This window comes from Heteronotia binoei, chromosome 21 (assembly GCF_032191835.1).
Source record: "Heteronotia binoei isolate CCM8104 ecotype False Entrance Well chromosome 21, APGP_CSIRO_Hbin_v1, whole genome shotgun sequence".
Lineage (NCBI taxonomy): Eukaryota > Metazoa > Chordata > Lepidosauria > Squamata > Gekkonidae > Heteronotia > Heteronotia binoei.
In genome coordinates, this window is record NC_083243.1 from 50225272 (window position 1) to 50241629 (window position 16358).

General features: G+C 43.6%; 1 protein-coding gene across 4 annotated transcripts in view; it reads right to left on the reverse strand.

Annotated features, from left to right (window-relative positions):
• ADCK1 (aarF domain containing kinase 1) overlaps positions 1-15745 on the reverse strand; it is a 152985-nt gene extending 137240 nt beyond the window's left edge. For all 4 annotated transcript variants that reach the window (XM_060262623.1, XM_060262625.1, XM_060262624.1 and 1 more), the window contains exons 1-2: positions 15608-15745; positions 12056-12139 (exon numbers count right to left, since the gene is read on the reverse strand). In XM_060262623.1, the coding sequence (XP_060118606.1) occupies positions 12056-12139; positions 15608-15742 (219 nt within the window). In that variant the 5' untranslated portion in view covers positions 15743-15745. The remainder of the gene's footprint in view (positions 1-12055; positions 12140-15607) is intronic.
• Positions 15746-16358: the final 613 nt, after the last annotated feature.

The following is a 16358-nucleotide window of genomic DNA, read 5'->3' on the forward strand; positions in this document are numbered from 1 at the left end:
GTATTCTAATGCAAAGTTCTGCAGAAGTTGCTGCTGACAGGTTGAGGGCAAGGCAGTTTATCAGTTCATGCATCATTCAAAATCTCATCAAGAGCACCTCATGCCTTTCTGTTCTGCAGTGAAGGCACAGAGCAGGTTTGTGTGACGAGAAAATGTTTGCTAGATCTCCCTCTCTCTGTGCCTGGAAGGAATGTTTATTTACACACCAACCACCTCTACAAATCTTCTTTACTAACAGGACAGGACACACACACACACACCCTCCCTTCCCTTCTTTTTCGGCTCTTGCTTAGCATGCCTGGGTGAGGACTGGACTCCAGTGCTGAGCCTTCGGTGGGTGCAGGGAATCAGGCAGGCTCTCTCCGGAGAGTGACATGAAGTTCCCCCCCTCCCCCCCCCCCCCGCTTCTGGACTTTTGGAGACCGGGGGAGGAGGCTATAAATTCTGGAGTCCCCCGCCAGGGCGGGGGGGTTGGCAAGCCTATTACTGATGAAGTCATGGATAATTCAGTTGGCAGATGATGTTAGTTGTTGTATACCATAATCAACCTCTACTAGTTTACTTTTCTGTAATTAAGTTTATTCTGGTGTAAATAAAAGCAAAAATATATATATATAAAAAAAAAAGAAACTACTGCTAGAACAGGCAACATTGACCTTCACAGACCAATGACTCAGTAAAAGGCAGCTTCATAATAGTACTGTAGAGGTCAGTTTTAGTCATGGAGATTCCATTTCCCCTAATTATTCAACTATGCAAAGAGAGAAAACCTCACTGGCTTTAGGACACACACATATCCCAGGCACAATTCCTCAAGCTGCCTTGGAACTAATGGCTCAGATACAGTCAGCAAAAAAAAAGACCCTGCATCTCAGAGGAAGAGACTCTCCCAGCCCTACTCTCCAAGAGAAAGAAGATAATTACCTCCCCCAAATGGCTTTTCCCTGACAAAGCAATTCTGAGACCAACAGAGTTAACTGAGAAAAAGAAGTTCCCTTTATTTCTAGAGACTCCATGCAAGCAAGATTTGTTTCCATTTCCATTTGGAGAGAAATAAGTAGACCCCCTCCCCAACCCCAATTTGCTACTTATGAAGAGATGCTGGGAACTGCCTGGCTGTGCACATTAGTAGCAAGAATAGTTCACACATGGAAGGAAAAACAAAGCAGGACTCAAGATGTTCCCTCAAAGCTAAAGAAGGAACCTGCCTAAGAGCCCACAGGGAGCCTATTCCCAGCTTAATCTACTTTGTATGTAATTGTTTCCTAATGACTATGTCCTTGTTTGGTCCCAGTAGGCTCAGGGATTGGGGCTGCCACTGAGCTTTCCCTTCTCCTGACTACTGTTATGAGTATTCTCTTAGGCAATGTTGCTCTCTAATTGCTGGGCATTGTCCATATTTACAGCAGATAGTCTCTAGAGGCAAAGCAACCGTTAAGAAGGAGAAGTGTACCTGTCGGTTTTAAAAAAAAAAAGACAGAACTTTCTCTTGGTTGATGGCTCAGAGATTTCCATCTCTCAGACCTGGAACAAATATTCTGTGTCTCAGCATGACTTTCAAAAAGGAAGCAAAAACCAGCATTAGAAATTCCAGAGTGGCAGCTATGCTTATTTTATTTATTTCGATACTTATATCGCCCTTTTCTCCCCAATGGGGGCACCAAGCAGTTTACCATCATTCTCCCCTTCTCCATCAACAGCTGTGCTCATTTGTGCCACCCTGCAAATGGGTAAGATTGGCAACTTCCTATTCACCTTGTGGAAGGTCACATCCGAAGAGATTAAGATGGCTCCCAAGTGTCTATCATTGTACAGAATGTGCCAAACAGAAACGTTCAGGAAAACATTTTTGGAGAACTATACAGGGGTGGCCAATGGTAGCTCTCCAGATGTTTTTTGCCTACAACTCCCATCAGCCCCATCCAGCATGGTCAATGGCTGCGGCTGATGGGAGTTGTAGGCAAAAAAATCTGGAGAGCTACCATTGGCCACCTCTGCTATAGGAGAATGGAACATTTCAGTCCTTGATAATTTCAGTCCTTGATAATGGTCCACTGCAGCAAATGAACTGCAATGATTTTCCTAGGTATCATCTTGCTTTTACTGCATCATCTAAGACAGAGGTCCTGTCCCTGTATTTCAAGGGGGGGCGGGGTCAGATTTGGGAATCTGTTTCCCAATCCTTGGTGGGGAATGCTTAGTGCCAGCACCAAGGGTGAGGAGTCTAGGAGTGATACTGGATGCCTCATTAACTATGGAGGCCCAGGTCACCAATGCTGCCAACCAAATCAGCCTTCTATAATCGACGACTGGCTCAGCAACTAGTTTCCCTATCTTTCCCCCAGGACTTGATTACAGTGATCAATGCAATGGTCACTTACAGATCAGACTACTGCAACTCACTCTACATGGAGTGGCCTTTGAATCTGACTCGGAAACCTGCTGGTGCAAAAGACAGCATTGCACACTTCTGCACAGGAGTGCATTCAGCTGGTGCTGCATCAACTGCACTGACTACCACTTGAGTACTGAGTCTGGTTCAAGGAACTGGTGTTTACTAGAGATGGACACAAACTGGGAAAATGCTGGTTCATGTTGATTCATGGTTCATTTGATTTTTCCAAACTGGTTCATGGTTTGTTTGGTTCAGGAGGTGGTAGAACAGCCCCTTGCAAGTTAGATATGCCAAACTCACCGGACGTCTTCAGCAGGCTCTCCTCCACCAGCCCTCCAAGTATGGCAAAGATTGGATTTGGGATGTCCGAGTTACAGCTTCTCAAAGCAGCTGCCCCAGTAAAGCTCAACTCTAGCTTCAGGTTTGGTTCATGAAACCCCAGCAAGGAACACCTTCCCAGCCAGAGATGTGTTTAAAAAATTATCTCACTGTATGGGAGAAAAGCGGTCCCTCAAAGCCTCCCCTGAATCAGCCACACGGCAAACAACTGAACTAACTCTTCTCTCTTCATGCTGCAGTGAAAGCAACTGAGTCGGGCTGTGGTATTATACTAGTATACAGTCTGCTCCCATAGAGCAGAATGAGAGCCCTGTGGTTGGCTCCCATAGCTGCCAATCTAGCTACAGACAAAACACCCATCTGGCCTTGAATAGGGTGAAGGCCTTCTCTGCCCTGGCCCCAGCCTGGTGTAATATGCACCCAGTTGAGATCAGGGCCCTGCAGGATTTAGTACAATTCCACAGAGCCTGTAAAATGAAGCTGTACCACCAGGCTTTCAGCTAACTGGCAGGCATCTATCCATCCATTCATTTAGGCCCCTCCTGCCCAAACTGCCCTCAAATTGCCTACAGTGCAGATGGCAGTCATCACCATCAATTGTAATGGGACCGTTTATCATATTTCTGCCAGCCTGATCTTCAGCACAAGCTGCACAATTGATTATTGCTGGCCTACCATCTGTTTTTACTCAGGATTCTTATTTTTATGGTTTTAAGAAATTGTTTTATTGTTACATCTATGTTGTGCCCTGAGCACCCTGAGCCCACTTGCAGAGGAGGGCAGGATGCAAGTCTAAATAAATAAATAAATCATTTAGCTTTGCGATTCCACTATATTTTGCTTAAGAACTTGTGGTTTGCATTGCAATTCTGCAATCCTCTGTAATCCACCTTGAGTCTTAGCAAGAAAGGTGGGCTATGAATAAAGTTAATAACTCTTCACAATAACCACATGAGTTAGATTAGACGGGGAGACTGTGCCAAGGTCTTCCAACAAGCTTCCATGGTTGAACAGAGATTTAAACCTGGGTCTCCCAGATTCTAATCTAGGGTTTCCAGATACCCACCAGAGGAGGAGAACCCCCTCTTGGGGAGGGGGGCTCTTTCCGCCAACAGCCAGATGGCTGAAAGGGGAAAATTCCAAAGGCAACGTGATAATATCACCTGGGAGTGATGTTGTCACATCGACAGCATTATGCTCAACACTCTAGTCCTTTGGCAAATCTCTATAGTAAAATCAGCTACAAGCCATAGAGCTTTGCCCAAAAAACTAGAGCATCTCCCCCACAAATTGGCAACATGATGACATCACTTTTGGGTGATGTCATCACGCTGCACATGCAAAGCACATGGGGGATAAATGCCCAGACAGGACCCAGGATCCCCCTGCCAGCTGCCAGATAGGCCCTGGCAACACTATCCTGGTCTGATATTCTAATTGCTACACCTATTGGGCTCTGATTTATTAGCCTGTTGCAACAAAAATAAAAGGAAATCTCGTGGCACCATAAAAACTAACATTTTATTCCAGCATAAATTCTTTTTTTCCCCTTATCACTTGAAAGTTCCTTGATACATAGATCTTGAGCAGCAGAATTGTTTAAACCTGTTGCTTAAGGGATATAAAAACTGAAATAAATTTTGCAGCTGCCAGTGTAACTTTTAAGTTCTCTTTCATTCAATAAAAAGGGTATTACCTCAGACACAGATGTTCCAGGCCAATCAATTCAAGGAGGAGTAATGTAACGCAACCTAAGAAGCTCATAAAGGGAACATTCCAATAACATACGCACTAGAGAATCAATCAAATCAGAGGAACTCAAACAAGTTCTTTCTGAATAAGGTAACATATCTACTTTTCACAACTATAGAAGGGTTGGCATTTAATCTGGCAATAAAAACTCTTAAAAGGCATGGGATTGTCAAATAAGTATATGATGGCAAACATCTTGGGGGAAGAATACCAAAAAATGGAGATTAGCAAGCACGATGAGCTCAAGTCACTGTGCTAGCATAATCAAATATTTTTATTACATTAAAAGCCTCCAAATTCCCCAGTTCACTAATAGCATCTGATGATAAACCAATCAGTAAAAAATTCTCATGAAGAGCTTTTTGCCAGGACCTTTAAGAATCTAGTTTTAAAAGAGCTAAGTATCCTTCTTAAGAACAACTTAAGATGTAGTTTAAAAGCCAACAACAACTATGTCTTAACTTCAAAAGACATTTAACCAACTGAGCATGGAGAACAAAACCTGCAATGCACAGTAGAACATTAAGCAACCTTCATAAAAACTGAAGGAGAGATCAATCTATAGTCTCTTTGATTGAATTGATTCAAATATTAGCACCCAAATGAACAATCATAACAACTTTTAAATCAAAAACTTGGTATAGCTCCTGGAATGTATTTTCCACCTTTAGTATAAAGGAAATTTACAAAAGCCCCAACATCAGGTTTAATTTTACTACATACTAGGAATAAGGCCCGTTGTGAGGGGAAATACAACAGGCTCTAGAAAGAGGCTCTGGACGAGTGTCTTCCCTCCCTTGCTGTCTTCCCACCCACTCACCCAAGTGGAGGTGTTCACTCCCCCCAACCTTGGTGTCTTCCCACACAACTAAGGCAGGTTTTTTTGTAGGGGAATTGATCTGACTTCAGCTTTCCATCTCCTCCCCCCTCTCTGCGCCTCTACCTAGGAAATGTACATTCTTTCTCCACAAAGCAGCTTTCATCATTCTTCTCTCCCCCTTTTAATCTGCACAACAACCCTGTGAGTTAGGTCAGGCTAAAAGTCTGTGACTGGTCTGAAATCACAGTGTGGACCAAAGCAGGAGGGAAGTGACCTCAGCAGGGTATAATGACACAAAGTCCACCCTACAAAGCAGCCATTTTCTCCAGGGAAACTGATCTCTGCCATCTGGAGAACAGTTGTAATTTTGAGTGATCTCCAGCCCTCACCTGGAGATTGGCAACAATGATTCTCCAAGAGGAAGTGGCTGGTTTAGAGGGTGGAGTCTATGGTAAAGTACCTGTCTGAGGTCTCACCCCTCCTCAAACCCCACCCTTTCTATGCTCCACCCCTCAGAACTCCAGAAATTTCCCAACCTGGAGTTGGCAACCCTATCTACTTCCCGGAAGTAGTAGTAAGCAGCCAGGAATAGTGTAGCCATTCTCCAGGTGCAGCCTGAAGATCTCCTGGTATCACAACTGAACTGCAGACAAGTTATCTCTCTCCTCCTGGAGAAAATAACTGCTTTGGAGGGTGGACTCTATGGCATTATATTCAATTGAGGCCTCTCCCCTCTGCAAATTTTGTCTTCTGTAGAGTCCACCACAAAATCTCCAGGAATTTCCCATCAACCTGAAACTGGCAGCCCTAATCAGGACTGGGCCCAATGAAATCTCCCTCAATGGCCAAAAGAGGCCTAGAAAGCCCCACCACCATCACCAACACCAACACCTTTTACTGAGAGAACCAAACTTGGTTGCTTTTTACTGAAAGAAACAAGATCAGTTGCCTAGCAACTGCTACTGCCTAGTAGTTTTTCCAGTGACCCAATCCTCATCTGTCCTGGATCTGGCAGTGGGCGGGGGAGAGGAGCGTAGCCAGCGAATGGCAAGGGAAAACGACTGACTGGCTGTTCATGGGGCAATCACTAATGAAGTGCACGCCAAATCCAATGGGAAAGTTGGATTGGGCCAATTCCATAAGGGAATTATTATCTATGGTGACGATTATGATAATGCACTTTTGGTGAGAATTCCAACTCAGGTTATATGAAAAAGAATTCCAAGATAAACATAGTTTTTAACCTATTTACCTTCAGTACCATCCAACAGCCAATGAAAAGGGGTCAATTTTCTCTTCTTAGAGAAGATCACAATCATAGATGTGTGGTGTTTTATCAACAGATCTTACCTAGAATACTTGGAGAGAATTTTTAATGATCTTTGTAATCTCACCGTTGTACGGGACAAATGAACCACATCATCCACATACAACAAGATTGAAATACTACAGTTGCTAATTTTGGTGGGTGACCAGTGTAAGTTCTGGTGTGGTAGAGCATACTTTTTCAGACATAGTGAGTGGGCTAGTTTATAACAATTTTAACTCTTTTCAAACGCTAACCAAGTTAAATAACAAGCGAAGCAGGATTCAGGCAGACTCAGGGGGAGACAGTAGGTACCTGGTTCAAGACACAACTATGTTTGACTAGTATGGCTGCCAACAGGCCTGGAGAAAAAGTGTCCTGTCCCTTTAATGAAGGCTTTAATAGGATGTTATTTACTTGGCAATGTTATTTCCCTTAATGGGATGAGAAATTTCAGTTGTCCATTTTCACATATTAAGCCTCTATTTTTCTCCTGCTGGCAAACCTATTGACCATCCTGCAAGCACCTGCTCTCCTGCTTCCTTTAATAGTGCAGTTGGGAGCCAAAGAAAATGCCAAAGTGAGGCCAGACTGTATTTAAGTAAAACAAGCTTTCTCCATTTCTCCAGACCTACTCATGCAACTATCTCCTTGTACAACATCAACCGCAAAATCTTTGTCTCTGCTGACTTCCATCTTCAGACAATGGGGGAACAGTCACTTATATGAACACCAACTGTGGCATGAAGGATTCAACTTGTATCGGCTATGCCATTTTGCCACAGCATCTCAAACATTCAAAAAGTGATGTTACACCAAATCTTATAAATCTGTATAGTGGTTGGCACAGCTGCAATTGTCAGGGTATGACTTTTTTAGTGACTGCGCAGCAGTGAGATGGTTAGGTGAAAAGGTCTCCATGAATGTTCAAGCTCTGAGCCTCTATGTAAATATTAGTTGTGGTTAGCACAGGCAGCAAGTGTAGACTGGGAAGACCTAGGTTCTAATGAAACTTACTGGGTGACCCAGGGTCAGTCATTCACTCTCACCCCAGCTTATCTTATATGATATTTGTGAGGATAAAACAGAGGAGAGAAGAGGGTATGCAGCCCTGAGCTCCTCAGAGGATGAATCCACCAAACACACTAGATAAGACCAGAGCTTTGTGACAAAGGGCATAGAGCAGAGGTGGCCAGCGGTAGCTCTTCAGATGTTTTTTTTGCCTACAACTCCCATCAGCCCCAGCCATTGGCCATGCTGACTGGGGTTGATGGGAGCTGTAGGCAAAAAACATCTGGAGAGTTACCCTTGGCCACCCCTGGCATAGAGTACATTAAACAATGTACAGCAAGTTAAATACAGCAACAGGGTTTCTTGTAAAGCTGGGGTAAAGGAGGGTGGGCAATGAACTGTGAAACACAGAGGAAGTGAAATACCAAGGCAAGTATGTCAGACAGACTTTGCCTCTGCACATCCTCTGTGACTCGGAAGCTATCTGGCTGCAGTGAAAAAGAGAGAGGTGCAGCAGTGATCTCAGCTGATGAGTAGTGAAGAAAGCCCATTAGTGACAGCAGGCTTGACTGACTGCTGTCCACCGGAACTCAGACTGAATTTCAACTATTTTTCTACATACACACTGAACAGGCTGCCCAAAGACTTGCAGTTACTACCAAGACAGGATTCAGTAGGCTTCTGGAGTACAAGTTTCAAAGCAAACAAAGGCCATGGAAAAGTCTTCCAAACAACACTAAGTCATTGCTCACCTTGGCAAGGCTTTCCTGCTGAATCATGACACTGAGGCTGCCAAGTAAGAAAACAGCTGAGAGGGACCAGGCTGCCTCCCCAAACATTAAATAAACAAACCATCAGACAAGACCTGACAGAGGTTAATGAGGTTATGGACAGGACCAAAGGCCAAAGTCTTTCATGGACCACTGGGAACAATCTTCCAATCACAAAGTGCCTGCAAGGCAGAAGAAAACCGCAACCTGCTCTTCAGCAGGTAAAGATCACACTCCTTCCCAACGTTTGCACTGAAGCCAAGGAAGGTTCCAGAACAGCAAACTGGAAACCAATGACTTCAGTTCTGTTGAAGTAGCTGCATCTCCTTATAGCAGCTGAATCCGCTCTCCTTGGAGATAAGGAGAGCAAGTTATGGAGATAAGGACAGATAAATTTTAGGTGATGATCCCATCACATGGACCACACAGTTTTTGGCCCCTCCATTTCACCCCAAATACATGCTGTTTTATACTGATCTTGAGAGACTCCGTGTATGCTGCTTGCCCATTTCTCATGAACAGGTAGCAGCACTTCATCAGCTCGTTTCCTCAGATCCAACAGATTTCTGTAAGATTTCCAGATGCTACCAATGCTAGAATTCTTCCCAATAACTATTTGTTTGCAACTGGTGCATTTTGTTTGCAACTGGTGATTTTGCACCATGCACAGTCTGTACCACAACTCACAGTCAGCACAATTTTCCATGACACCTAAGTGGCCTTATACTGAATCAGATCTTCAAAGTCAGTTCTGCCTACTCAGATTGGCAGTGGCTCTCCAGGGTCCCAGGCAGAGGTCCTTCACATCACTTACTGCCAGAGTACCCCTGACCTGGACAGCCTAGGCTAGCCTGATGCTGTCAGATCTTGGAAGGTAAGTAGGGTCAGCCCTGGTTAGAATTTGGGTAGGAGACCACCAAGGTAGTCCAGGGCTGTAACACAGAGGCAGCCAATGCCAAACCACCTCTGAACATCTCTTGCTTTGAAAACCCTACGGAGTCATCATAAGTTTGCTGTGACTTGACAGCACTTTCCACTGCCACTGTCTGATTTTCTTAACTGGTGGAACCAAAAATTGAACCTGGAAGTTTCTGCAGGCCAAGCAGATGCTCTACAGCTGAGCACTATTGCACCCATGCATCACAGAAAATAAAGAATACCTCTGCATATTTAGTACAAAGTTCTCCAGGTCCTGTTGCTTTCTTTGTGCTTCTCTAACATTTTCTTCCACATTGTGAAAGGGACAAGCCTTGTCCACTTAGCTTCCTTTACTCTCCTCCTGCCCACTGAAATTAAAGTACCAGCTCTGCATTTTATCTTCAGTTTCATTTTTTTATTATTGTGTTGTGTTTGATGCCTTCAGTTCAACCATCCACTTAGTCAGTGCATCAGTGGTTCTCCTTCATCAACATCTGGGCCACCCAGTCCTGCTTGACATCTGCCTTCCCATTCTGATCCACTTCTGATTATACTTCTTTTCCAGTCCTACTGCCTACTTTGTTCAGGTATTTAATGACAGAAATTCCTCAACCCTTAAGAACTGATAATGGTACTGAACCCCCAAATCCAGTGCAGAATCTGACTTCAGACACACTTTTGAATGAATTTCTATCTTACAATCACAAAAACACAGGAACAGCTGGATTCAAGTCAGCAGCACCTTAGAGAACAACAAGGTATTTCAGTGTATAAGCTTTCAAGAGCCAAAGTTTATGCCCTGGAGACCTTGTTGGTCTCTAAGTTACTACTGGACTCTAATCTAGTTGGTTCTAATGCAGACCGACACAACCACCCTTTGAAATTAAAAACCCAGGGAAGTTCTCTAATGGATTGGCCCAAAGGTCCAGCCATCTGCCTCTAGCAGGAGAAAGCCACATGCTTCTTAGAAGCATGGTGTGAAGCCAAGAACTCATCCCTCTCACAGCATCCGCTATACAGAGGTACACTCCCTCTAAATATGGAAGATCCTGTTAGTTGTCATGGTTAACAGCCCCTAACTCAGGGGTGTCATTTATCATGAGGGTCAAATCTGACATAAATGAGACCTTGTTGGGCTGGGCCATGTGTGTCATAAAATGTAATGCCAGGTAGCAAAGATATAAACTTCATAAAGGACACAAACACAATTAAAGATTTTTTTAAAAACTTAAAATAAAACAGGATTAAAACAATAGCACTCATTGGTTTTAAATGTGTTTTCTTTGTATCACTCTCATGGAATCCAGGGAGCTGGGCAAAGGAAGCTCTGGCTCTTTTCTTCCTCCCCCAGGCAACCAGGAGGGGGAGGAGCCTCAGGCAATAGAAGGAAGAGAGGCTTGGCTCAGTAGCTCTGCTGTGCAATTGAGAGTCTGGCAAAGCAAGCTATCCTTTTCCTCCTTTCCTCCCCAAGGGAGGAGCCTCAGCAAATGGAGAAAATAGAGGCTTTGCTCTGAAGCTCCTGTGCGACTGAGCAAGCCTGGCAAAGCAAGCTGTAATGCAGAAGAAAGCAAGAGAGAGGGAGAAGGAAGCAGATGACAACCAGTTGCTCAGGGGCCTGATAGGAGTCCTCCGGGGACCTGATTTGGTCCCTCGGCCACATGTTTGATACCCCTGCCCTAACTGATCCAGCCCTCCAGGATCCTGGGTATCAGAAAATATCTTGTGTGAGTTGTGAACAATGTGTAAATAAAAATGATAGTAATAATACGCATAACATGCCCAAAGTAGCTAGGCACAGTAGATGAGTAAAACTGATGGGCCAGGCTCACATGAAAAATGAAGGAGAAAAGTAGAAAAGAATTATGCAAACTTAACATATATCCTTAATTTAAAATTAATATAGCCCAAATTCTTGTGGCTAAAGTGTTTTGAGTATCTTGGTGCATTCCAATAAATGTTCTTGGTGCATTTCAGATAAATGCATGCCATCCTAATAATAATAATAATAATAATAAATTTATTTTTATATCCCGCCCTCCCCCGCCAATGGCAGGCTCAGGGCAGCTAACACATGTCTACTACACTGCATGATGGAGACAAAGGATACTTAAATCTTAGATACCCAATCATATAACAAATGAGATAAACTTGAAGGATCTGTTGAAAAACATTGTCCAAGCTGGAATCCTTCAGCCTATTGTAAGACACTCCTAGTCAGGCACAGGACCAACCTTGGCGAGAACTGAAGGGCATCAAAAGAGATATTATATTTATCCTAACTGAGGCCACTGCAAATGCTGTCTTTAATCGTACTATTCAGTAAAATGTGAACAATTACAACAGAAAGCTCTGCACCAACTAGTTTGCCTAGCTGTCTCTCATTCTTTAGGGAGATGAAGTCAGATAATTCCCTTTGCCTTCATCCTCCACCATTCACACAAATATTTTCCATGTTTCAACCAATGTCATCTAGCAAACGATAGCAAGTTTCTCATGGCCAACCCAAAGGCCACGTCAGAAATAATGGCTCTGCATATTCTTTGGGCTCTGGGAAACTCCCTGAAGTGAGAAGTTAACTCCATCACTTTGCCAGTAGGCTGCTAATAGTGCCATCCTAAGTAGAATTGCTCTCTTCTAATCTCATTGACATCAATTAGCTTCAAAGTGTATAACTCTGATTAGGATTACATTATAAAGAAGCAATGGGACAACTAATTTAGAAAGGAGAAACTGTTGTCCTTTACCTGTGATTTGACATGGTCATATTCTTCTGTCCCACGGGGAACACTCCGCAGGGAAGTGAGGTAGTCATATGTGATAACTGCAGTCTACAAGACAAGAAAGAAATATTATGAACTGTGTAGAGCATCCACCTTGGAAATTTGATTTTTGGACCCTTTGACCCACTATCTTCACTTACAGAAGCCTAGAAATTTCTCTTTGATCCCACAAGCTACCTGCATACCCAAAGCTCGCTATCAAACATGTTGGTGATGGGATTTTTAGTATTAGTTTCCAAATTCAAATATGACTTGAAATACACAGGAAGAACATAAACAAAATATAACAGGAATGCTAAGGTCCTCTTGGGTATTGATCCTAACACTACACAACCTTTCGATAGAGTAGATCATGGCTTTTCTGTTTCATACATGCAGAATCCAAGGCAGAAAGAAAACAAAGGGATTTGTCCTACATCTCAGAAGAGATTCTTCATCAGTCAGGAAGAGAATGCAAGGAAATGTTTCACCAGGCACAGCTAATGCCCCAAAATACAGATTTACAACCAAACAGGGCATCAGCTGAAGACTTTTATTTTCCTTCTACCTATTTTTTCACAATTACATCACAATACAATAAAGTGACATCCTACCTGCTGTCAGCCTCCCTAGTGTATTTTATCTTGCCCTTCCCTCACAAAGCTCAGGGTAGCATATACAGTTCTCCCCTCTCCCTGTTGTTTATTCCACTCTCACTATTCTTTGCAGCCCCCTGCCCCACATGTGTATGATACATATGAACACAGAAATGGAATGAACATTGCACGGATTTGTTCCCCCAAAGTATTGGATCCTGAAATATAATTCACAAGGCAAGAGCTCATTTTCTGAAAGTGGCAGAAATACAGAATTTGAATATAAATCAACAGTCCTGAAGAGCTGGGTGCATTCCTCAGGACAAGCATAGTGGCTCATGGTGAGAGGTAGCCACTCAATATATTCAAAGAAATCATCACTAGGCAAATTCCATACAAGAATTCAGCAATCTAATTTACATGCTTCATGTGCTGGTACATGCTTCAATAGGTACAATAATTGTGCTATAAATGGTATGCTGGATTTGTCTGCATGCCCACATTGACCATATTCATAGCAGTCCCAGCTAACAATGTAGTTTTCCTAGGCAAGGATAGATAGTATAGAGTATACTCTGGCATACAGTGTATTGTCGTCTCAGTGTGGCTGCCAAACTCCCTCCCTCTGGCCTAAGGAGCATCGCTTCCATGTTCATGAGAGATCAATGAAGAACTCTGCTTCCACACCACCACTAACAGCTCATCTAGGAAGATACTTCATTCTCTGTGCACCATTATTTTGAATGTGTATAATTCTAGGAAAAGTTGAGGGCTGCAGGAAAAGAGGTAGATCCAACATGAGATGGGTCAAGGAAGTCATGGCCCTTAGTTCTCAAGACCTGAGCAAGATTGTTCGCAGTAGGACATTTTGGAGGTCATTAATTCATGCTATCGTAAATTGGAAGCGACTTGATTGCACATAATGCACAAATGACATAATTCCAGAAGGGAAGCCATATTAGTCTGTTACAAAAATGTCCATCAGGAATCCATGGTACCTTAAAAGCTAGCCAAATTGATTTCAGCATAAGCATTCATGAGTTGGAGCTCACTTTGTGTATGCATCTGATAAAATGAGCTCTGACTCATGAAAAGCTTATGCAGAAATGAATGTTGTTAATCTTTGTGGTGCCACTGGATTCTTGTATGATTTTGAATGTGTAGTGTGTTGAGCATCACATTTATGACATTGCAGTGTGCAATCCAGAGCAAATGTCTTTCCTTGGCTATTCTTCTCAGTTCTCAATAAAAGGGCACTTTGCAGACATAGAATATTCAGACTGGCACTTATTTTGCACCAAGACATTCTAAATGTGACCAGCACAAACCACAACACAAGAACTGTATGCTGAGGAAAACATACCAGCTGGGGGTGGGAGCTGTTTCAGGTAGAGAAAATTGCAGGAGGAAACAGTTAGCCCACCTCCTCTGCACTGTGGTCTCAGCCCAAATCAGGGTTTCCCACAGTTGCTGCTGGCTAAGAAAAAACAACCTGTAAACCTGACCATGGCTCTTCTAGCTTTCACCTGCTTTGACAGTCTGTCAGATATATAACATGTAGCAAAAATGGTGTTCTGAGGCAGGCTGTAACAGGCTTCTGATGTCAAATTATAGTGTCTTTCTAAGTGCCAATTAAGCTTGCCAGTCCCCAGGTCTGGGCAGGAGATCCCCCAGTTTTGCAAGGTCCTTCCCACCACCAGCAAGCTGGCCAGTAGGAGGTAGCCCCACCCTAACAGCCATCATGTGCCGTTATAGCGGGTTCAGAAGCTTGCAACTGCTTCTGTTTTGGAAGGGGGGGCAAGCAGGAAGAGCCGTGTGTGTGAGAGAGAGAGAGAGAGAGAGAGAGAGAGAGAGAGGGAGGGAGGGAGGGAGGGGGGGAAGCCAGACAGCTCAGTCCCTCTGCTCATTTTGCATTTCTTTCAGAATCTGTTTGTATAGTAAAATGGATAGTAAAGAGTTAACTAGAACCTGAGTATGGGACAGAGGAAAACTCCACTCTCTAGACTTCTCTCTTCATATGTTGGTTGGTTAAAATACAGCAGATTGTTATATTCAGCAACTCGGGAGAGTAAAGTTATCTATATATTGCCCCAGGAAGATCACAAAAGTGTGGGCATGCAAACTGTTTATTTTGGCTGCTTTATGAGTGTGTGTATGAGAGTTCACTTTCATTTTAGTGGAAATGCAGCTGCTGTGGAACCATTTTAATGTAAAAAAGAGGAGGAAATGAAGACTGTATTCAGGGGAACTGCCCTGCTGTATTTTTATTTATTTATTTTTAGGGAACATGAACGTTTCCTGGCTTCACCCACAAAGTCCCCAGATATTTCCTGAGTCTGATCTGGCAACCCTAGTTCCAATAGAAACAAAGCCAGAGGAGGTTTCAGAAACGCAGTGTTGTGAACAAGTAATGGATCACATTTACCAAAGAATCCATCAAGTCAGTGTCAGCAGGTTCATCACCTAAGGAACATGTTGCATCCAGGACCCTCAGCTTCTCTTGGGATACTTTCTAGCCACTGGCTGAGATGTCATGCATGCAGCCAGTTTCTCAGGAACAATCCTGCAAAGATTCATCTTCACTATCAGTAGGCAGCTGGCACTGTACATCTACTTCAACACCTAGCCTGTAAGTATGTTATCAACCTTCTTATGTGGTTCCACGGGCTTATGTGGTGGCTGGCGGTGGGTGAAGTGATTCTGCCCCAACTCTCAGTTGCAAGTCAGGGAATGCTTGATCCTAATTCCACTGCTGCTCCGCTCCTGAGGGCTGTGGTCTGGCTATACAAGGACCCTTCTCCTCTGAGGAGTACTCACAGCCACTGTGCCCACAACAAATGGGCTCTCTGAAGTCCAACTCCTCTCGCAGCCAACTTCTTCTTGCCCCACCTTAAATAAGCCTCACACTTTCCTTCTCCCAACCTGACAAATGGAAACTTACTGTGGCGACTGCTCTGCCAACTCGAACAAATCCAAAGTCATTGAGATCCAGGGGTTTATTACTGTACAGATATAAACCAGTGGTGGTAGCAGCCACAGTGGCAAACGAAGCTAGTTTCAAAGCCCTTCTGGCCATGGCGGCAACTGCAGAGAAATTAAACAGAAGTCATTGTTGAACAAAGAAAAGAGAGGATGAGGGGCACATTCTTAAATGAGTTGATGGAACATTCTTAAGGCAATGATTGATAGATTCCAAAATATATAAAACATGAGGTGTTTCACATGGTATAGGAAGCAGGAGTTTGTACTGTTCTTGGACAGCTGGAAGATACCTCTGGCTCTGGCATAACCAGGCCTGCACCCTTACACAACTCTGCTGTGCTCCATCACTGTCAGTCCTCTGGCTGAGTGGATTAGAAGCAAAAGCAATCCAAAATAATAGGTGGGGTGCAATGAACAAAACTACATGTTACATTTTGTGATGAGTCAGGCCCGTGTCCACACAACAGCTGCACAGAACATTTTAAATGTCTGCTGGGGCCCAATTCAGCTTGAAACTGTAGCACAGGAAGACGGATTCCCCATCATTTTGGAGTGTGGAGCTGTTTGCCCCATTTTAGAGATGCACATGCACAGAATATCAGACCCAGAACCAACTCATCACAGAATATAACATCCAGTTGGGTCCTACATAGCATATGTAGTGCGTTCACTGAAATGGCACTTTTTCAGAATGGAACTAGACATTGGCA